General features: G+C 48.2%; 1 protein-coding gene across 3 annotated transcripts in view; it reads right to left on the reverse strand.

The window, feature by feature from the left end:
* Positions 1-22,991, reverse strand: part of STK16 (serine/threonine kinase 16) — a 37,261-nt gene that overhangs the window by 11,531 nt on the left and 2,739 nt on the right. For all 3 annotated transcript variants that reach the window (XM_038746826.1, XM_038746817.1, XM_038746836.1), the window contains exons 2-5: positions 19,685-19,904; positions 15,791-15,924; positions 9,578-9,698; positions 1,894-1,989 (exon numbers count right to left, since the gene is read on the reverse strand). In XM_038746826.1, the coding sequence (XP_038602754.1) occupies positions 1,894-1,989; positions 9,578-9,698; positions 15,791-15,924; positions 19,685-19,904 (571 nt within the window). The remainder of the gene's footprint in view (positions 1-1,893; positions 1,990-9,577; positions 9,699-15,790; positions 15,925-19,684; positions 19,905-22,991) is intronic.

A 22,991-nucleotide genomic window follows, 5' to 3' on the forward strand; every position in this document is an offset into this window, starting at 1 on the left:
CTTGGGCAAGTCACTTCATTTCTCTGGGCCTCAGTGACCTCATCTGGAAAATGGGGATGAAGACGGGGAGCCCCCAGAGGGACAACCTGATCACCTTGTAACCTCCCCAGTGCTTAGAACAGTGCTTTGCACATAGTAATAATAATAATAATAATAATGATGGCACTTGTTAAGCGCTTACCAATAATAATAATAATGATGGCATTTGTTAAGCACTTACTACTAATAATAATAATGATGGCATTTGTTAAGCCCTTACTACTAATAATAATGACTGCATTTATTAAGCGCTTACTACTACTAATAATAATGATGGCATTTGTTAAGTGCTTACTACTACTAATAATAATAATGATGGCATTTATTAAGTGCTTACTACTAATAATAATGGCATTTGTTAAGCGCTTACTACTACTAATAATAATAATGATGGCATTTATTAAGCGCTTACTACTAATAATAATGATGGCATTTGTTAAGCGCTTACTACTACTAATAATAATAATAATGGCATTTATTAAGCGCTTACTACTACTACTTCTAATAATGATGGCGTTTGTTGAGCGCTTACTACTACTACTAATAATAATAATGGCATTTATTAAGCACTTACTACTACTACTAATAATAATGATGGCATTTGTTAAGCGCTTACTACTAATAATAATAATAATGATGGCATTTATCAAGTGCTTACTACTAATAATAATGATGGCATTTGTTAAGTGCTTACTAAAAATAATAATGATGGCATTTATTAAGTGCTTACTAATAATAATAATATGATGGCATTTGTTAAGCGCTTACTAATAATAATAATGATGGCATTTGTTAAGTGCTCACTAATAATAATAATAATAATGATGGCATTTATTAAGCGCTTACTACTACTAATAAAAATGGTGGCATTTGTTAAGCGCTTACTACTACTACTAATAATAATAATGATGGCATTTATTAAGCGCTTACTGATAATAGTAATAAAGATGGCATTTATTAAGCGCTTACTACTACTAATAATAATGATGGTGGCATTTATTAAGCGCTTACTACTACTACTAATAATAATAATGGCATTTGTTAAGCGCTCACTAATAATAATAATGATGGCATTTACTAAGCGCTTACTACTAATAATAATAATGATGGCATTTGTTAAGCGCTTCCTAATACTAATAATAATGATGGCATTTATTAAGCGCTTACTACTACTAATAATAATGATGGCATTTGTTAAGCGCTTACTACTACTAATAATAATGATGATGGCATTTATTAAGCACTTACTACGTGCAAAGCACTGTTCTAAGCGCTCGGGAGGTTACAAGGTGATCAGGTTGTCCCACAGGGGGGCTCACAGAATTCATCCCCATTTGACAGATGAGGTCACTGAGGCCCAGATAATGATAATAATAATAATAATGGCATTTATTAAGCGCTTACTACGTGCCAAGCACTGTTCTAAGTGAAGTGACTCGCGCAGAGTCACCCAGCTGACCACTGGCGGAGCCGGGGCTTGAACCCACGACCTCCGAGTCCAAAGCCCGGGCTCTTTCCACCGAGCCACGATAGTAGGCGCTTAATGAGTGCCATTATTACAGGCCACGCTCCTAAGCGCTCAGTACAGTGCTCGGCACGCGGGAAGCGCTCCCTAAGTACGACCGACTGGGAGTTGAGCGCCGAGGACGCGGCGCCTTGGCTCTGCCCCATTTCCCCCGCCCGGCCGTCGGCGTCCCGCGGTCGTCCAGCCCGTGAGCCCGCTGGCGGGATGGACGTCCCAGGCGCTTAGTCCAGTGCTCTGCGCAGCGTAGGCGCTCAGTAAGTACGACTGAATGAAAGAGGGGGCTTCGGGGGGTGGGGGGGTCGGGGTCCCAGGCCGCCCGGGGTCCTCACCCACACGTCGGTGCGCTCGTCGACGACGCAGTGGCTCGGCACGCAGAACAGTTCCGGGGCCCGGTAGGAGATGGTACAGCGCTGGGCCGCCCAGTCCTGGAAGGTGATGAGGATGATGAGGGCATTAATAATAATAATAATAATAATAATAATAATAATAATAATATCAATCAATCGTATTTATTGAGCACTTACTGTGTGCAGAGCACTGGACTAAGCACTTGGGAAGTACAAGTTGGTAACATATAGAGACAGTCCCTACCCAACAGTGGGCTCACAGGCTAATAATAATAATAATAATAATAATAATATCTATCCATCAATCAATCGTATTTATTGAGTGATAATAATAATAATAATAATATCTATCCATCAATCAATCATATTTATTGAGCGCTTACTGTGTGCAGAGCACTGGACTAAGCACTTGGGAAGTACAAGTTGGTAACATATAGAGACAGTCCCTACCCAACAGTGGGCTCACAGGCTAATCATAATCATCATAATAATAATGATAATAATATAATAATAATAATAATATCTATCCATCAATCAATCATATTTATTGAGCGCTTACTGTGTGCAAAGCACTGGACTAAGCGCTTGGGAAGTCCAAGTTGGCAACATCTAGAGACAGTCCCTACCCAACAGTGGGCTCACAGCTTAATCATAATCATCATAATAATAATGATAATAATAATAATAATGATAATAATAATAATAATATCTATCCATCAGTCAATCGGATTTATTGAGCGCTTACTGTGTGCAGAGCACTGGACTAAGCGCTTGGGAAGTCCAAGTTGGCAACATATAGAGACAGTCCCTACCCAACAGTGGGCTCACAGTCTAATAATAATAATGATAATAATAATAATGATAATAATAATAATAACAATAATAATATCTATCAATCAATCAATCATATTCATTGAGCTCTTACTGTGTGCAGAGCACTGGACTAAGCACTTGGGAAGTACAAGTTGGCAACATATAGAGACAGTCCCTACCCAACAGTGGGCTCCCAGTCCAATAATAATAATAATACTAATAATAATAATGTCGCCAACTTGCACTTCCCAAGCGCTTAGTCCAGTGCTCTGGATAATAATAATAATCATCATAATGTTGCCAACTTGGACTTCCCAAGTGCTCAGTCCAGTGCTCTGCACACAGTAAGCGCTCAATCAATCAATCAATCAATCAATCGTATTTATTGAGCGCTTACTGTGTGCAGGGCACTGGACTAAGCACTTGGGAAGTACGAGTCGGCAACACATAGAGACGGTCCCTACCCAACAGCGGGCTCACAGTCTAGAAGGAAAATACGATCCGATAAGTAAAAACCATTTATAAATAGGTATAAATACGTATATTTATAAATATAAATCGTATTTATAAAAATGATTGACTGATTGATAATGACGACATTTGTTAAGCGCTTACTATGTGCGAAGCACTGTTCTAAGCACTGGGGGGGGACACAAGGTGATCAGGTTGTCCCACGGGGGACTCACAGTCTTCATCCCAACTTGTACTTCCCAAGCGCTTAGTCCAGTGCTCTGCACACAGTAAGCATTCAATAAATACGATTGATTGATTGATTGATTAATAATGACAGCATTTGTTAAGCGCTTACTACGTGTGAAGCACTGTTCTAAGTGCTGCGGGGGGGGACACAAGGCCATCAGGTTGTCCCACATGGGGCTCACAGTCTTCATCCCCATTTTATGGAAGAGGTCACTGAGGCTCAGAGAATAATAATAATGATGGCATTTGTTAAGTGCTTACTATGTGCAAAGCACTGTTCTAAGCGCTGGGGGGGATACAAGGTGATGAGGTTGTCTCACTGGGGGCTCACAGTCTTAATCCCCATTTTACAAATGAGGGAACTGAGGCTCAGAGAAGTTAAGGGACTTGCCCAAGGTCATACAGCAGACATGTGGCAGAGCCAGGATTCAAACCCATGACCTCTGACTCCAAAGCCCGGGCTCTTTCCACTGAGCCGCGCTGCTTCTCTGAGCGCTTACTATGTGCAAAGCCCTGTTCTAAGCGCTGGGGAGGTTACAAGGTGATCAGGTTGTCCCACGGGGGGCTCAGTCAATCCCCATTTTCCAGATGAGGTCACTGAGGCCCAGAGAAGTGAAGCGACTTGCCCCAAATCACCCAGCTGACAGTTGGCGGAGCTGGGATTCGAACCCATGACCTCCGACTCCAAAGCCCGGGCTCTTCCCACTGAGCCACGCTGCTTCTCTAGTGGACAGAGCATGGGCCCGGAAGCCAGAAGGACCCGGGTTCTAATCCCGGCCCCGCCGCTTTCATTCATTCATCCAGTCGTATTTATTGAGCTTCGACTGGGTGCAGAGCGCTGGACTAGGCGCTTGGGAAGGACAAATCGGCAACAGATAGAGACGGTCCCTAATACTAATAATAATGATGATGGCATTTATTAAGCGCTTACTATGTGCACAGCACTGTTCTAAGCGCCGCGGAGGTCACAAGGTGATCAAGTTGTCCCACCAGGGGCTCACAGTCTTTAATTTTTTATTACTCTGTTGTTTATTTATTTATTTTACTTGCACATATCTATTCTATTTATTTTATTTTGTTAATATGTTTGGTTTTGTTCTCCGTCTCCCCCTTCTAGACTGTGAGCCCGCTGTTGGGTAGGGACTGTCTCTAGATGTTGCCAATTTGTACTTCCCAAGCGCTTAGTACAGTGCTCTGCACACAGTAAGCGCTCAATAAATACGACTGATTGATTGATTGAATCCCCATTTTCCAGATGAGGGAACTGAGGCCCAGAGATGTGAGAAGCAGCGTGGCTCAGTGGAAAGAGCCCGGGCTTTGGAGTCAGAGGTCATGGGTTCGAATCCCAACTCCCCCATATGTCTGCTGTGTGACCTTGGGCAAGTCACTTAACTTCTCTGCACCTCAGTTCTCTCATCTGTAAAATGGGGATTAAGACTGTGAGCCCCATGTGGGACAACTTGATCACCTTGTATCCCCCCCCCCCACCGCGCTTAGAACAGTGCTCTGCACATAGTAAGCGCTTAACAAATGCCATCATTATTATTATTATGTGAAGCGACTTGCCCGAGGTCACCCAGCTGACAGTTGGCAGAGCAGGGATTCGAACCCGTGACCTCTGACTCCAAAGCCCGGGATCTTTTCCCCACCTAGACTGTGAGCCCACTGTTGGGTAGGGACTGTCTCTATATGTTGCCAACGTGGACTTCCCAAGCGCTCAGTCCAGTGCTCTGCACACAGTAAGCGCTCAATAAATACGGCTGATTGATTGATTGATGGGGACCGTCTCTAGGCGTTGCCAACTTGGACTTCCCAAGCGCTTAGTACAGTGCTCTGCACACAATAAGTGCTCAATAAATACGATTGAATGATTGATTGATAGGGACCGTCTCTGTACGTTGCCAACTTGGACTTCCTAAGCGCTCAGTCCAGTGCTCTGCACACAGAAAGCGCTCAATAAATATGACTGATTGATAGATTGATAGGGACCGTCTCTATATGTTGCCAACTTGGACTTCCCAAGCGCTCAGTCCAGTGCTCTGCACACAGTAAGCGCTCAATAAATATGATTGATTGATTGATTGATAGGGACCGTCTCTATATGTTGCCAACTTGGACTTCCCAAGTGCTCAGTCCAGTGCTCTGCACACAGTAAGTGCTCAATAAATACAATTGATTGATTGATTGATAGAGACCGTCTCTATACATTGCCAATTTGGACTTCCCATACACACAGTAAGCGCTCAATAAATACGACTGATTGATTGATAGGGACCATCTCTATATGTTGCCAACTTGGACTTCCCAAGGGCTTAGTCCAGTGCTCTGCACTCAGTAAGCGCTCAATAAATACGATTGATTGATAGGGACCGTCTCTATATGCTGCCAACTTGTCCTTCCCAAGCGCTCAGTCCAGTGCTCTGCACACAGTAAGCGCTCAATACAATTGATTGATTGATAGGGACCGTCTCTATACATTGCCAACTTGGACTTCCCACGCACACAGTAAGCGCTCAATAAATACGATTGATTGATTGATTGATAGAGACCGTCTCTATATGTTGCCAACTTGGACTTCCCAAGGGCTTAGTCCAGTGCTCTGCACACAGTAAGCGCTCAATAAATACGATTGATTGATAGGGACTGTCTCTATATGTTGCCAACTTGGACTTCCCAAGCGCTTAGTCCAGTGCTCTGCACAAAGTAAGCGCTCAATAAATACGATTGATGATTGATTGATAGGGACCGTCTCTATATGTTGCCAACTTGTACTTCCCAAGCGCTTAGTCCAGTGCTCTGCACACAGTAAGCGCTCAATAAATACGATTGATGATTGATTGATAGGGACCATCTCTATATGTTGCCAACTTGGACTTCCCAAGCGCTCAGTCCAGTGCTCTGCACACAGTAAGCGCTCAATAAATACGGCTGACTGATTGATAGGGACCGTCTCTATACGTTGCCAACTTGGACTTCCCGAGCGCTCAGTCCAGTGCTCTGCACAGAGTAAGTGCTCAACAAATACAATTGATTGATTGATTGATAGGGACCGTCTCTATATGTTGCCGACTTGGACTTCCCAAGCGCTCAGTCCAGTGCTCTGCACACAGTAAGCGCTCAATAAATACGATTGATTGATTGATAGGAACCGTCTCTATACGTTGCCAACTTGGACTTCCCAAGCGCTCCGTCCAGTGTTCTGCACACAGTAAGTGCTCAATAAATATGATTGATTGATTGGTTGATAGGGACCATCTCTATCTGTTGCCAACTTGGACTTCCCAAGCACTCAGTCCAGTGCTCTGCACACAGTAAGCGCTCAATAAATACGATTGATTGATTGGTAGGGACCGTCTCTATATGTTGCCAACTTGGACTTCCCAAGTGCTTAGTCCAGTGCTCTGCACACAGTAAGCGCTCAATAAATACGATTGATGATTGATTGATAGGGACCGTCTCTATATGTTGCCGACTTGGACTTCCCAAGTGCTCAGTCCAGTGCTCTGCACACAGTAAGCGCTCAATAAATACGATTGATTGATTGATTGATAGGAACCGTCTCTATATGTTGCCAACTTGGACTTCCCAAGCGCTCAGTCCAGTGCTCTGCACACAGTAAGCGCTCAATGAATACGGCTGATTGATTGATTGATAGGGACCGTCTCTATATGTTGCCAACTTGGACTTCCCAAGCGCTCAGTCCAGTGCTCAGCACACAGTAAGCGCTCAATAAATATGATTGATTGATTGATTGATAGGGACCGTCTCTATACGTTGCCAACTTGGACTTCCCAAGCGCTCAGTCCAGTGCTCTGCACACAGAAAGCGCTCAATAAATACAATTGATTGATTGATTGATAGGGACCGTCTCTATATGTTGCCAACTTGGACTTCCCAAACGCTCAGTCCAGTGCTCTGCACACAGTAAGCGCTCAATAAATACGGGTGATTGATTGATTGATAGGGACCGTCTCTAGATGTTGCCAACTTGGACTTCCCAAGCGCTCAGTCCAGTGCTCAGCACACAGTAAGCGCTCAATAAATATGATTGATTGATTGATTGATAGGGACCGTCTCTATACGTTGCCAACTTGGACTTCCCAAGCGCTCAGTCCAGTGCTCTGCACACAGAAAGCGCTCAATAAATACAATTGATTGATTGATTGATAGGGACCGTCTCTATATGTTGCCAACTTGGACTTCCCAAACGCTCAGTCCAGTGCTCTGCACACAGTAAGCGCTCAATAAATACGGGTGATTGATTGATTGATAGGGACCGTCTCTAGATGTTGCCAACTTGGACTTCCCAAGTGCTCAGTCCAGTGCTCTGCACACAGTAAGCGCTCAATAAATACAATTGATTGATTGATAGGGACCGTCTCTAGATGTTGCCAACTTGGACTTCCCAAGCGCTCAGTCCAGTGCTCTGCACACAGTAAGCGCTCAATAAATACAATTGATTGATTGATAGGGACCGTCTCTAGATGTTGCCAACTTGGACTTCCCAAGCGCTCAGTCCAGTGCTCTGCACACAGGAAGCGCTCAATAAATATGATTGATTGATTGATTGATCAAATGCCATCAAAAAAAATGCCATCATTATAATAAGCGCTTAACAAATACCAACATAATTATCTTCTAGACTGTGAGCCCATTGTTCGGTAGGGACCATCTCTGTTGCCGATTTGTACTTCCCAAGCGCTTAGTACTGTGCTCTGCACACAGTAAGCGCTCAATAAATACAATTGAATGAATGAATGAATGAATTGATGGGGACCATCTCTATACGTTGCCAACTTGGACTTCCCAAGCGCTCAGTCCAGTGCTCTGCATGCAGTAAGCGCTCAATAAATACGATTGATTGATTGATTGATAGGGACCGCCTCTATACGTTGCCAACTTGGACTTCCCAAGCGCTCAGTCCAGTGCTCTGCACACAGTAAGTGCTCAATAAATGATTGATTGATTGATTGATCAAATGCCATCAAAAAAAATGCCATCGTTATAATAAGCGCTTAACAAATACCAACATAATTATCTTCTAGACTGTGAGCCCATTGTTGGGTAGGGACCATCTCTGTTGCCGATTTGTACCTCCCAAGCGCTTAGTCCAGTGCTCTGCACACAGTAAGCGCTCAATAAAAACGACTGAATGAATGAATGAATGAATGGATAGGGACCGTCTCTAGATGTTGCCAACTTGGACTTCCCAAGCGCTCAGTCCAGTGCTCTGCACGCAGTAAGCGCTCAATAAATACGATTGATTGATTGATTGATAGGGACCGCCTCTATACGTTGCTAACTTGGACTTCCCAAGCGCTCAGTCCAGTGCTCTGCACACAGTAAGCGCTCAATAAATATGATTGATTGATCAAATGCCATAAAAAAAATGCCATCATTATAATAAGCGCTTAACAAATACCAACATAATAGACTGTGAGCCCATTGTTGGGTAGGGACCATCTCTGTTGCCGATTTGTACCTCCCAAGTGCTTAGTCCAGTGCTCTGCACACAGTAAGCGCTCAATAAAAACGATTGAATGAATGAATGAATGAATGGATAGGGACCGTCTCTATACGTTGCCAACTTGGACTTCCCAAGCGCTCAGTCCAGTGCTCTGCACGCAGTAAGCGCTCAATAAATACGATTGATTGATTGATTGATAGGGACCGTCTCTATGTGTTGCCAACTTGGACTTCCCAAGCGCTCAGTCCAGTGCTCTGCACATAGTAAGTGCTCAATAAATGATTGATTGATTGATTGATCAAATGCCATCAAAAAAAATGCCATCGTTATAATAAGCGCTTAACAAAGACCAACCTAATTATCTTCTAGACTGTGAGCCCATTGTTGGGTAGGGACCATCTCTGTTGCCGATTTGTACCTCCCAAGCGCTTAGTCCAGTGCTCTGCACACAGTAAGCGCTCAATAAATACGATTGAATGAATGAATGAATGAATGGATAGGGATCGTCTCTATACGTTGCCAACTTGGACTTCCCAAGCGCTCAGTCCAGTGCTCCGCACGCAGTAAGCGCTCAATAAATACGACTGATCGATTAATTGATTTTCCACTGAGTTACGAGGGGACGATTGGGTGGTGGGGGGGACGCCCCCCGGCCGCCCGCCACCCCCTCCCGGGCCCGGTTCCTACCTGGAGGGCCAGGGCCTGACGTGAGTCGTCCACCTGGATGCGCGCCCGGTTCATGGAGCCGAGGTCCATGAGCACTGGCTGACCCGTCTCCCCGAGCAGGATGTTGGTCGGCTTCAAGTCCCTGGGAGGGAGCGGGGAAAAGTAGGGAAGGGGGCACCGGGTGAGGACTATTCTATTTATTTTATTTTGTTAATATGTTTGGTTTTGTCCTCGGTCTCCCCCTTTTAGACTGTGAGCCCGCTGTTGGGTAGGGACCGTCTCCTCCTTCCCCACAACACCTGTAGATATGTATATATGTTTGTACATATTTGTTACTCTGTTTATCTTGTGCATATCTATTCTATTTATTTTATTTTGTTAGTATGTTTGGTTTTGTTCTCGGTCTCCCCCTTTTAGACTGTGAGCCCGCTGTTGGGTAGGGACCGTCTCTAGATGTTGCCAGCTTGTACTTCCCAAGCGCTTAGTCCAGTGCTCTGCACATAGTAAGCGCTCAATAAATACGATTGATGATGATGATGATGACTGGGGGCGTCTCCCCTCGCCCGGGATGCCCCCGAGAACGACCCTCGGCCGGGTGGTCAGTCGGATTCAAAATCTAGCCCGTGAGCCCGCTGTTGGGTGGGGACCGTCTCTAGATGTTGCCGACTTGGACTTCCCAAGCGCTTAGTCCAGTGCTCTGCACACAGTAAGCGCTCAATAAATACGATTGAATGAATGAATGAATGAATGGAGGAGGCAGGATTTGAACCCGTGACCTGTGACTCCAAAGCCCGGGCTCTTTCCACTGAGCCACGCTGCTTCGCTGCTTCTCGGGATTAGAGGGATTATAGAGAAGCAGCGTGGCTCAGTGGAAAAGAGCCCGGGCTTTGGAGTCAGAGGTCGTGGGTTCGAATCCCGGCTCTGCCAATTGTCAGCCGTGTGACTTTGGGTAAGTCACTTCACTGGGCCTCAGTTCCCTCATCGGTAAAATGGGGATTAAGACTGTGAGCCCCACGTGGGACAACCTGATCCCCTTGTATCCCCCCCAGCGCTTAGAACAGTGCTTTGCACATAGTAAGCGCTCAATGAATACGATTGAATGAATTGTCAGCTGGGTGACTTTGGGTAAGTCACTTCACTTCTCTGGGCCTCAGTGACCTCATCTGGAAAATGGGGATGAAGACTGGGAGCCCCCGTGGGACAACCTGATCACCTTGTAACCTCCCCAGCGCTTAGAACAGTGATTTGTGTATAGTAAGCACTTAATAAATGCCATTATTATCATTATTATCCCGGTGCTTAGAACATTGCTTGACACTTAGTAAGCACTTAATAATAATAATAATTGTGGTATTTGTTAAGCGCTTACTATGTGCCTAGCACAGTTCTAAGCTCCAGGGGAGATACAAGGTTATCAGGTTGTCTCACGTGGGGCTCCCGGTATATATTTATACCATGTATATGGGCCATATATTTACGGGCCTCAGTCACCTCATCTGTCAAATGGGGTTGAAGACTGCGAGCCCCCCGTGGGACCACCTGATCACCTTGTATCCCCCCAGTGCTTAGAACAGTGCTTTGCACATAGTAAGCACTTAATAAATACCATCAGTATTATTATTATTATTGTAACCTCCCCAGCGTTTAGAACAGTGCTTTGCACATAGTAAGCACTTAATAAATACCATCATTATTATTATTATTATTGTAACCTCCCCAGCGTTTAGAACAGTGCTTTTCACATAGTAAGCACTTAATAAATACCATCATTATTATTATTATTATTGTAACCTCCCCAGCGCTTAGAACAGTGCTTTGCACATAGTAAGCGCTTAGCAAATACCATCATTATTATTATTATTGTAACCTCCCCAGCGCTTAGAACAGTGCTTTGCACATAGTAAGCGCTTAACAAATTCCATCATTATCATTATTGTAACCTCCCCAGCACTTAGAACAGTGCTTTGCTCATAGTAAGTGCTTAACAAATACCATCATCATTATTGTAACCTCCCCAGCGCTTAGAACAGTGCTTTGCACAGAGTAAGTGCTTAATAAATACCATCATCATTATTGTAACCTCCCCAGCGCTTAGAACAGTGCTTTGCACAAAGTAAGCGCTTAATAAATGCTATCATTATTATTATTAGATGGGGGGATAATAATGATAATAATGATGGTGTTTATTAAGCGCTTACTATGGGCCAAGCACTGTTCTAAGCGCTTGTGGGGGGGGGTAACAAGGTGATCAGGTTGTCCCATGGGGGGCTCACAGTATTCATCCCCATTGATAGATAGATAGATAGATAGATAGATAGATAGATAGATAGATAGATAGATAGGCAGACAGATAGATATTGGTATTTGTTAAGTGCTTACTATGTGCCAGCACTGTTCTAAGCACTGGGGGAAATACAAGGTGATCAGGCTGTCCCACGTGGGGCTCACAGTCTTCATCCCCATTTAGATAGAAAGATAGATAGATAGATAGATAGATAGATAGATAGATAGATAGATAGATAGATAGATATTGGTATTTGTTAAATGCTTACTATGTGCCAAGCACTGTTCTAAGCGCTGGGGGAGATACAAGGTGATCAGGTTGATCCCACATGGGGCTCACAGTCTTCATCCCCATTTAGATAGATAGATAGATAGATAAATATAGATAGATAGAGAGATAGATAGACAGATAGATAGATATTGGTATTTGTTAAGTGCTTACTATGTGCCAAGCACTGTTCTAAGCACTGGGGGAGGTTACAAGGTGATCAGGTTGTCCCACGAGGGGCTCACAGTCTTCATCCCCATTTAGATAGAGAGATAGACAGACAGATACATATTGGTATTTGTTAAGTGCTTACTATGTGCCAAGCACTGTTCTAAGCACTGGGGGAGATACAAGGTGATCAGGTTGGCCCATGGGGGGCTCACAGTCTTCATCCCCACTTAGATAGATAGATAGAGAGACAGATAGATAGATGATAGATAGACAGATAGATAGATATTGGTATTTGTTAAGTGCTTACTATGTGCCAAGCACTGTTCTAAGCACTGGGGGAGATACAAGGTGATCAGGTTGTCCCACGGGGGGCTCACAGTCTTCATCCCCATTTAGAAAGATAGATAGATAGATAGATAAATAGATAGATCATCATCATCATCAATCGTATTTATTGAGTGCTTACTGTGTGCAGGGCACTGTACTAAGCGCTTGGGAAGTACAAATTGGCAACATATAGAGACAGTCCCTACCCAACCGGGGGCTCACAGTCTAAAAGATAGATAGATAGATAGATAGATAGATAGATATTGGTATTTGTTAAGCGCTTACTATGTGCCAAGCACTTTTCTAAGCACTGGGGGAGATACAAGGTGATCAGGTTGTCCCACGTGGGGCTCACGGTCTTCATCCCCATATAGATAGATAGATAGATAGATAGATAGATAGATAGACAGATATTGGTATTTGTTAAGTGCTTACTATGTGCCAAGCACTGGGGGAGATACAAGGTGATCAGGTTGTCCCACGTGGGGCTCACAGTCTTCATCACCATTTAGATAGATAGATAGATAGATAGACAGACAGATAGATATTGGTATTTGTTAAGCGCTTACTATGTGCCAAGCACTGTTCTAAGCACTGGGGGGGATACAAGGTGACCAGGTTGTCCCACATGGGGCTCACGGTCTTCACCCCCATTTTAATAATAATAATGATGGTATTTGTTAAGTGCTTACTATGTGACAGACACTGTTCTAAGCACTGGGGGAGATACAAGGTGATCAGGTTGTCCCTCGTGGGGCTCACGGTCTTCATCCCCATTTTACAGAGGAGGGAACTGAGGCCCAGAGAAGTGAACTGATTTGCCCAAAGTTCCCCGGCTGACAAGTGGCCGGGCCAGGATTAGAATAATAATAATAATAATCATAATAATAATAACAATGATGGCATTTGTTAAGTGCTTACTATGTGCACAGCACCGTTCTAAGGGCTGGGGAGGATACAAGGTGATCAGGTTCTCCCACGGGGGCTCACAGTCTTAATCCCCATTTTACAGATGAGGTCACTGAGGCTCAGAGAATAATAATAAATGCCAAATAATGGCATTTGTTAAGCGCTTACTATGTGCAACGCACTGTTCTAAGCGCTGGGGGGGATACAAGGTGATCAGGTTGTCCCACGGGGGGGGGGGGGGAGGCGGTCACAGTCAATCCCCGTTTTCCAGATGAGGTCACTGAGGCTCAGAGAAGTGAAGTGACTTGCCCAAAGTCACCCAGCTGACAAGTGGCGGAGCCGGGATTTGAACCCACGACCTCTGACTCCGAAGCCCGGGCTCTTTCCCCTGAGCCACACTGCTTCTCTCATTCATTCATTCAGTTGTACTTATTGTGCAGAGCACTGGACTAAGCGCTTGGGAAGTCCAAGTCGGCAACAGATAGAGATGGTCGCTACCCGACGACGGGCTCACGGTCTAGCTCACAGTCCAGTGCTCTGCACAGAGTAAGCGCTCAACAAATACGACTGAATGAATGAATGAACGAACACCAACATTATTATTAGTACTGTGTGCGGAGTAATAATAATAATGATGGCATTTATTAAGCGCTTACTATGTGCAAAGCACTGTTCTAAGTGTAATGTAATGTAATAATGGCATTTGTTAAGCGCTTACTATGTGCAAAGCACTGTTCTAAGCGCTGGGGGGGATACAAGGTGATCAGGTTGTCCCACGTGGGGCTCACAGTCTTAATCCCCGTTTTACAGATGAGGGAACTGAGGCTCAGAGAAGTTAAGTGACTTGCCCAAGGTCACACAGCAGATATGTGGCGGAGCCGGGATTCGAACCCATGACCTCTGACTCCCAAGCCCGGGCTCTTTCCACTGAGCCACGCTGAGGTTATAAGGTGATCAGGTTGTCCCACGGGGGGCTCACAGTCAATCCCCATTTTCCAGATGAGGTCACTGAGGCCCAGAGAAGTGAAGTGACTTGCCCGAAGTCACCCAGCTGACAAGTGGCGGAGCCAGCATTTGAACCCACGACCTCTGACTCCAAAGCCCAGGCTCTTTCCCCTGAGCCACGCTGCTTCTCTCATTCATTCATTCAATCGTACTTATTGTGCAGAGCACTGGACTAAGCGCTTGGGAAGTCCAAGTCGGCAACAGATAGAGACGGTCCCTACCCGACGACGGGCTCACGGTCTAGCTCACAGTCCAGTGCTCTGCACATAGTAAGCGCTCAACAAATACGACTGAATGAATGAACTCCAACATTATTATTAATAATAATTATTATTATTAATTATTATTAATTATTATTAATAATACTCCGTATTAATAATAGTACTCCGTACTGTGTGCGGAGTAATAAGAATAATAATGATGGCATTTATTAAGCGCTTACTATGTGCAAAGCACCATTCTAAGCGCTGAGAAGCAGCGCGGCTCAGTGGAAAGAGCCCGGGCTTTGGAGCCAGAGGTCATGGGTTCGAATCCCAGCTCCCCCACGTCTGCTGTGTGACCTTGGGCAAGTCACTTCACTTCTCCGAGCCTCAGTTCCCTCATTGGTAAAACGGGGATTAAGACTGTGAGCCCCATGTGGGACACCCTGATCACCTTGTATCCCCCCCAGCGCTTAGAACAGTGCTTGGCACATAGTAAGCACTTAACAAATGCCATCATTACCATTATTACAAGGTCATCAGGTTGTCCCCCTTTTAGACCGTGAGCCCACTGTTGGGTAGGGACTGTCTCTCTATGTTGCCAATTTGTACTTCCCAAGCGCTTAGTCCAGTGCTCTGCACATAGTAAGCGCTCAATAAATACGATTGATGATGATGATGATGTCAATCAATCAATCAATCAATCAATCGTATTTATTGAGCGCTTACTATGTGCAGAGCACTGTACTAAGCGCTTGGGAAGTACAAACTGGCATGTCCCACGGGGGGCTCCCAGCCTTCAACCCCCTTTTCCAGATGAGGCCACTGAGGCCCAGAGAAGTGAAGTGGCTCGCCCGAAGTCACCCGGCTGACGAGTGGCGGAGCCGGGATTTGAACTCACGACCTCTGACTCCAAAGCGCGGGCTCTTTCCACTGGGCCACGCTGCTTCTCTGTACTATACTGAGCGCTTAGGGGAGGACGATAGGAGAATAAGGGTCTCCCCCCGGGGTCTCCCGGCCACCCGGTCCCCCGGGGCCGCCCCCCGGCCGCCCGGGCCGGTGCCCACTGACCTGTGGGCGTAGCCCTGGGCGTGAATGGCCTCCAGGCCTCGGCAGATGCCCAGCAGCAGCAGCAGGATGCGGTCCTCCGACAGGAAGCTGCCTCTGTCCCTCAGCCCCTCCACCTCGCTCCACAGCGTGCCTCCCTGCAAGACCCCCCGCCCCGGGCCGGACCGTGAGCCCGCTGGCGGGCAGGGACCCTCCCTAGATGGTGCCAACTTGGACTTCCCAAGCGCTCAGTACAGTGCTCTGCACCACTGATTGATTGACCGACCCCCGGCCCCCGTCCTCCCCCGGGCCCGGAATGCCCCCAATCCCTCCGCCCATCCGCCAAGCTGGCTCTCTTCCTCCCTTCAAGGCCCTGCTGAGAGCTCACCTCCTCCAGGAGGCCTTCCCAGACTGAGCCCCTTCCTTCCTCTCCCCCTCATCCCCCTCTCCTTCCCCCTATTTATTACTCTATTTATTTTACTTGTACATTTCTATCCTATTTATTTTATTTTGTTGGTACGTTTGGTTCTGTTCTCCGTCTCCCCCTTTTAGACTGGGAGCCCACTGTTGGGTAGGGACTGTCTCTATGTGTTGCCAATTTGTACTTCCCAAGCGCTTAGTACAGTGCTGTGCACATAGTAAGCGCTCAATAAATACGATTGACTGATTGATTGGTTGATTGACTGACTGAAAGTCTCAGGGCCCCCTCCTCTCCCCCACCCCGACAGAGGGGGGCCGGCCGGACCCCGCTTCAGTGCCCGCCTTCTGGTCACCAGCCCCAGTCTGTCACCCCCCAGATGGATGGGGGTCCCCCCCCCAACCCCTCTTCAGTGACCACCACCTGCTCCCCAAGCCTGGCCTGTCCCCCCTGGACCCCTCTTCAGTGACCACCATCTGGTCACCAGCCCCGGCCCGTCACCCCCCACAAAGAGGGGGTCCCCCCAACCCCCCCTTCGGTGACCACCATCTGCTCCCCAAGCCTGGCCTGTCCCCCCTGGGATGGAGGGGACCCCCGGATCCCTCTTCAGTGACGGGCATCCGATCACCAGCCCCAATCCATCACCCCCCGGATAGATGGGGTTCCCCCCAATGCCCCCTTTAGGAGACCACCATCCGCTCCCCAAGCCTGGCCTGTCCCCCCCAGACAGAGAGGACCCCCGGACCCCTCTTAGTGACTGCCATCCGGTCACTAGCCCCGGCCCATCATCCCCCACACAGATGGGGTCCCCCCAATCCCCCCTTCGGTGACCACCAGCTGCTCCCCAAGCCTGGCCTGTCCCCCCACAGACGGAGGGGGCCCCCAGACCCCTTTTCAGTGCCCACCATCCAGTCACCAGCCCCAATCCATCACCCCCCGGATAGATGGGGTTCCCCCCAAGTCCCCCTTTGGCGACCACCACCTGCTCCCCAAGCCTAGCCTGTCCCCCCGGGCCGGAGGGGGCCCCTGGACCCCTCTTCAGTGACCACCATCCGGTCACCAGCCCCAATCCATCATCCCCTGGATAGAAGGGGTACCCACAAGTCCCCCGTCGGTGACCACCATCCGCTCCCCAAGCCTGGCCTGTCCCCCCAGGGCGGAAGGGGCCCCCGGATCCCTCTTCAGTGACTGCCATCCAGTCACCAGCCCCAATCCATCCAGACAGATGGGATTCCCCCCAAGTTCCCCTTCAGTGACCACCATCCGCTCACCAGCCCCAATCCATCATCCCCTGGATAGAAGGGGTACCCCCCAAGTCCCCCGTCGGTGACCACCATCCGCTCCCCAAGCCTGGCCTGTCCCCCCAGGACGGAAGGGGCCCCCGGATCCCTCTTCAGTGACTGCCATCCAGTCACCAGCCCCAATCCATCCAGACAGATGGGATTCCCCCCAAGTTCCCCTTCAGTGACCACCATCCGCTCCCCAAGCCTAGCCTGTTCCCCCCGGATGGAAGGGGCCCCCGGACCCCTCTTCAGTGCCCACCATCCGGTCACTAGCCTCAATTCATCACCCCCCGGATAGATGGGGTTCCCCCCAAGTCCCCCTTCGGTGACCACCATCCGTTCCCCAAGCCTGGCCTGTCCCCCCCCCGGAGGGAGGGGGCCACGGTACCCCTCTTCAGTGCCCACCATCCGGTCACCAGCCCCAATCCATCACGCCCCGGATAGATGGGGTTCCCCCCAAGTCCCCCGTCGGTGCCCATCATCCGCTCCCCAAGCCTAGCCTGTCCCCCCCAGACGGAGGGGGCCCCTGGATCCCTCTTCAGTGACCGCCATACAGTCACCAGCCTCAATCCATCACCCCCCGGATAGATGGGATTCCCCCCAAGTCCCCCTTCGGGAAGGGGCCCCGGGATCCCTCTTCAGTGACCACCATCCAGTCACCAGCCCCAGCCTGTCACCCCCTGGATAGATGGGGATCCCCCCAAGTCCCCCTCTGGCGACCACCACCTGCTCCCCAAGCCTGGCCTGTCCCCCCCCAGACAGAGGGGGCCCCCGGACCCCACTTCAGTGCCCACCATCCGGTCACCAGCCCCAATCCATCACCCCTCGGATAGATGGGGTTCCCCCCAAGTCCTCCTTCGGCGACCACCACCTGCTCCCCAAGCCTGGCCTGTCCCCCCAGGGACGGAGAGGGCCCCCGGACCCCTCTTCAGTGCCCACCATCCGCTCACCAGCCCCAAACCATCACACCCCAGATAGATGGGGTTCCCCCCAAGTCCCCCTTTCGGTGACCACCACCCGCTCCCCAAGCCTGGCCTGTCCCCCCCCAGAGGGAAGGGGCCCCCTGACCCCTCTTCAGTGCCCACCATCCGCTCACCAGCCCCAATAAATCACCCCCCAGATAGATGGGGTTCCCCCCAAGCCCCCCTCTCAGTGACTACCATCCGCTCCCCAAGACTGGCCTGTCCCTCTGGGACGGAGGGGGCCCCCAGACCCCTCTTCAGTGCCCACCATCCGCTCACCAGCCCCAATCCATCACCCCCCGGATAGATGGGGTTCCCCCCAAGTCCCCCGTCAGTGACCATCATCTGCTCCCCAAGCCTAGCCTTCCCCCCCAGAAGGAAGGGGCCCCCGTACCCCACTTCAGTGCCCAACATCCGGTCACCAGCCCCAATCCATCACCCCCCGGATAGATGGGGTTCCCCCCAAGCCCCCTTTCGGTGGCCACCATCCGTTCCCCAAGCCTGGCCTGTCCCCCCAGGACGGAAGGGGCCCCCGGATCCCTCTTCAGTGACTGCCATCCAGTCACCAGCCCCAATCCATCCAGACAGATGGGATTCCCTCCAAGTTCACCTTCAGTGACCACCATCCGCTCCCCAAGCCTAGCCTGTCCCCCCCGGATGGAAGGGGCCCCCAGACCACTCTTCAGTGACCACCATCCGGTCACCAGCCCCAATCCATCACCCCCCGGATAGATGGGGTTCCCCCCAAGTCCCCCTTTGGCGACCACCACCTGCTCCCCAAGCCTGGCCTGTCCCCCCCAGACAGAAGGGGCCCCCGGACCCCTCTTCAGTGCCCACCATCCGGTCACCAGCCCCAATCCATCACGCCCCGGATAGATGGGGTTCCCCCCAAGTCCCCCGTCGGTGACCACCATCCGCTCACCAAGCCTGGCCTGTCCCCCCTGGACGGAAGGGACCCCTGACTCCCTCTTCAGTGCCCACCATCCAGTCACCAGCCCCAATCCATCACCCCCCGGATAGATGGGGTTCCCCCCAAGCCCCCCTTCAGTGACCACCACCTGCTCCCCAAGCCTGGCCTGTCCCCCCAGGGACGGAGAGGGCCCCCGGACCCCTCTTCAGTGCCCACCATCCGCTCACCAGCCCCAATCCATCACCCCCCGGATAGACCACCCCCCGCTCCCCAAGCCCGGTCCGGGGCCCCAGTAGACACCCCCCCCCTCCATCCGGGGGCCCCCCGGGGGGTTCCCGCGCCCACCTTGAGGAAGGGGAGCAGCAGCCAGGCTTCGTGCTTGGGTCCGCGCTCCACCAGGCAGTAGGCCTCGAGGGGCAGGATGTTGGGGTGCCGGAAGAGGCGATGCATGTCGGCCTCGTGCTGGGCGTCCTCCCGGTCCCGCCGCTCGTGGCACACGATCCGCTTCAGGGCGTAGAATCGCCCGTCCTGCACCCCTTCCACCAGGTCCACGAAACTGAACCCCCTGCCCGCGGGGCGGGGGGCGGGAGACAGTCGTTAAACCCACCCCAAACACCATCATCATCATCATCATCATCATAATAATAATGTTGGTATTTGTGAAACACCATCCTCATCATCATCATCATAATAATAATTTTTAGACTGTGAGCCCACTGTTGGGTAGGGACTGTCTCTATATGTTGCCAATTTGTACTTCCGAAGCGCTTAGTACAGTGCTCTGCACATAGTAAGCGCTCAATAAATACGATTGATGATGATGATGAATAATGTTGGTATTTGTGAAGCACTTACTATGTGCCAAGCGCTGGGGGAGATACAAAATACTATCATTCAATCAGTCGTATTTATTGAGCGCTTACTGGTGTGCAGAGCACCGGCCTAAGCGCTTGGGAAGTCCAAGTTGGCAACATCTAGAGGCGGTCATCATCATCATCATCATCATCATCAATCGTACTTATTGAGCGCTTCCTGTGTGCAGAGCACTGGACTAAGCGCTTGGGAAGTACAAATTGGCAACACACAGAGACGGTCCCTACCCAACAGTGGGCTCACAGTCTAAAAGGGGGGAGACAGAGAGCAAAACCAAACGTACTAACAAAATAAAATAAATAGAACAGATAGGTACAAGTAAAATAAATAAATAGAGTAATGATAGAGTAATAAATAGAGTTGTTAAACCCACCACAAACACAATAATAATAATAATAATAATGTTGGTATTTGTGAAGCGCTTACTATGTGCCAAGCGCTGGGGGAGATACCAAATACTATCAATCAATCAATCGTATTTATTGAGCGCTTACTGGTGTGCAGAGCACTGGACTAAGCACTTGGGAAGTCCAAGGTGGCAACAGATAGAGACGGTCCCTACCCAACAGTGGGCTCACAGTCTAAAAGGGGGGAGACAGAGAACAAAACAAAACACACTAGCAAACTAAAAGAAATAGAATAGATAGGTACAAGCAAAATAAATAAATAAATAAATAAATAAATAAATACAGTAATAATAGAGTAATAAATAGAGTTGTTAAACCCACCACAAACACAACAATAATAATAATAATAATAATAATGTTGGTATTTGTGAAGCGCTTACTATGTGCCAAGCGCTGGGGGAGATACAAAATGCTATCAATCAATCGTATTTATTGAGCACTTACTGGTGTGCAGAGCACTGTGCTAAGTGCTTGGGAAGTCCAAGTTGGCAACATCTAGAGACGGTCCCTACCCCACAGTGGGCTCACAGTCTAAAAGGGGGGAGACAGAGAACAAAACCAAACACACTAACAAAATAAAATAAATAGAATAGATAGGTACAAGTAAAATAAATAGAGTAATAATAGAGTAATAAATAGAGTTGTTAAACCCACCGCAAACACAATAATAATAATAATAATAATGATAATAATGTTGGTATTTGTGAAGTGCTTACTATGTGCCAAGCGCTGGGGGAGATACAAAATACTATCAATCAATCAATCGTATTTATTGAGCACTTACTGGTGTGCAGAGCACTGGACTAAGTGCTTGGGAAGGACAAGTTGGCAACATAGAAAAGCAGTGTAGCTCAGTGGAAAGAGCCCGGGCTTTGGAGTCAGAGGTCATGGGTTCGAATCCCGGCTCCGCCACTTGTCAGCTGGGTGACTTTGGGCAAGTCACTTCACTTCTCCGGGCCTCAGTTCCCTCATCTGGAAAATGGGGATTAAGACTGTGAGCCCCCTGTGGGACAACCTGATTGCCTTGTAACCTCCCCAGCGCTTAGAACAGTGCTTTGCACAGAGTAAGCGCTTAATAAACGCTATCAAAAAAAACCAAAACCACAAAGAGACGGTCCCTACCCAACAGTGGGCTCACAGTCTAAAAGGGGGAGACAGAGAACAAAACCAAACGTACTAACAAAATAAAATAAATAGAATAGATAGGTACAAGTAAAATAAATAAATAGAGTAATAATAGAGTAATAAATAGAGTCGTTAAACCCACCGCAAACACCATAATAATAATAATAATAATAATGTTGGTATTTGTGAAGCGCTTACTATGTGCCAAGCGCTGGGGGAGATACAAAATACTAATAATGACGGTATTTGTTAAGCGCTTACTGAGCAGCGTGGCTCAGTGGAAAGAGCCCGGGTTTTGGAGCCAGGGGTCATGGGTTCAAATCCCGGCTCTGCCAATTGTCAGCTGTGGGACTTTGGACAAGTCACTTCTCTGTGCCTCAGTGACCTCATCTGTAAAATGGGGATGAAGACTGTGAGCCCCCCGTGGGACAACCTGATCGATCACTCAATCAATCGCATTTATTGAGCGCTTACTGTGTGCAGAGCACTGTGCTAAGCCCTTGGGAAGTCCAAGTTGGCAACATCTAGAGACGGTCCCTACCCAACAGCGGGCTCACAGGCTAGAAGGGGGAGACAGAGAACAAAACCAAACATATTAACAAAATAAAATAAATAGAATAGATATGTACACGTAAAATAAATCAATAAATAGGGAAATAAATATGTACAAACATATATACAGGACATATATACATATATACACCTGATATAACCTGCTCATCTGTAAAATGGGGATTAAGACTGTGAGCCCCACGAGGGACAACTTGATCACCTTGTATTCCCCCCAGTGCTTAGAACAGTGCTCTGCACATAGTAAGCACTTAACAAATGCCATTATTATTATTATTATTATTATTAAAGAGCCCGGGCTTTGGAGTCAGAGGTCATGGGTTTGAATCCCGACTCCGCCACATGTCTGCTGTGTGACCTTGGGCAGGTCACTTCACTTCTCGGAGCCTCAGTTCCCTCAGCTGTAAAATGGGGATGAAGACTGTGAGCCCCCCCATGGGACAACCTGATCACTTTGTATCCCCCGCAGCGCTTAGAACAGGGCTTTGCACACAGTAAGCGCTTAACAAAGGCCACCATTATTATTATTATTATTATTATTATTATAAAGACGATTGAATGAGTGAATGAATAAATGAATGCTTCTCCAATGGGGATGAAGACTGTGAGCCCTGCTGTGGGAAAGGGACTGTGTCCAGCCTGATGATAATAATAATAATAATAATAATAATAATAAT

This window comes from Tachyglossus aculeatus, chromosome 1, assembly GCF_015852505.1.
Source record: "Tachyglossus aculeatus isolate mTacAcu1 chromosome 1, mTacAcu1.pri, whole genome shotgun sequence".
NCBI classification, from domain to species: Eukaryota; Metazoa; Chordata; class Mammalia; order Monotremata; family Tachyglossidae; genus Tachyglossus; species Tachyglossus aculeatus.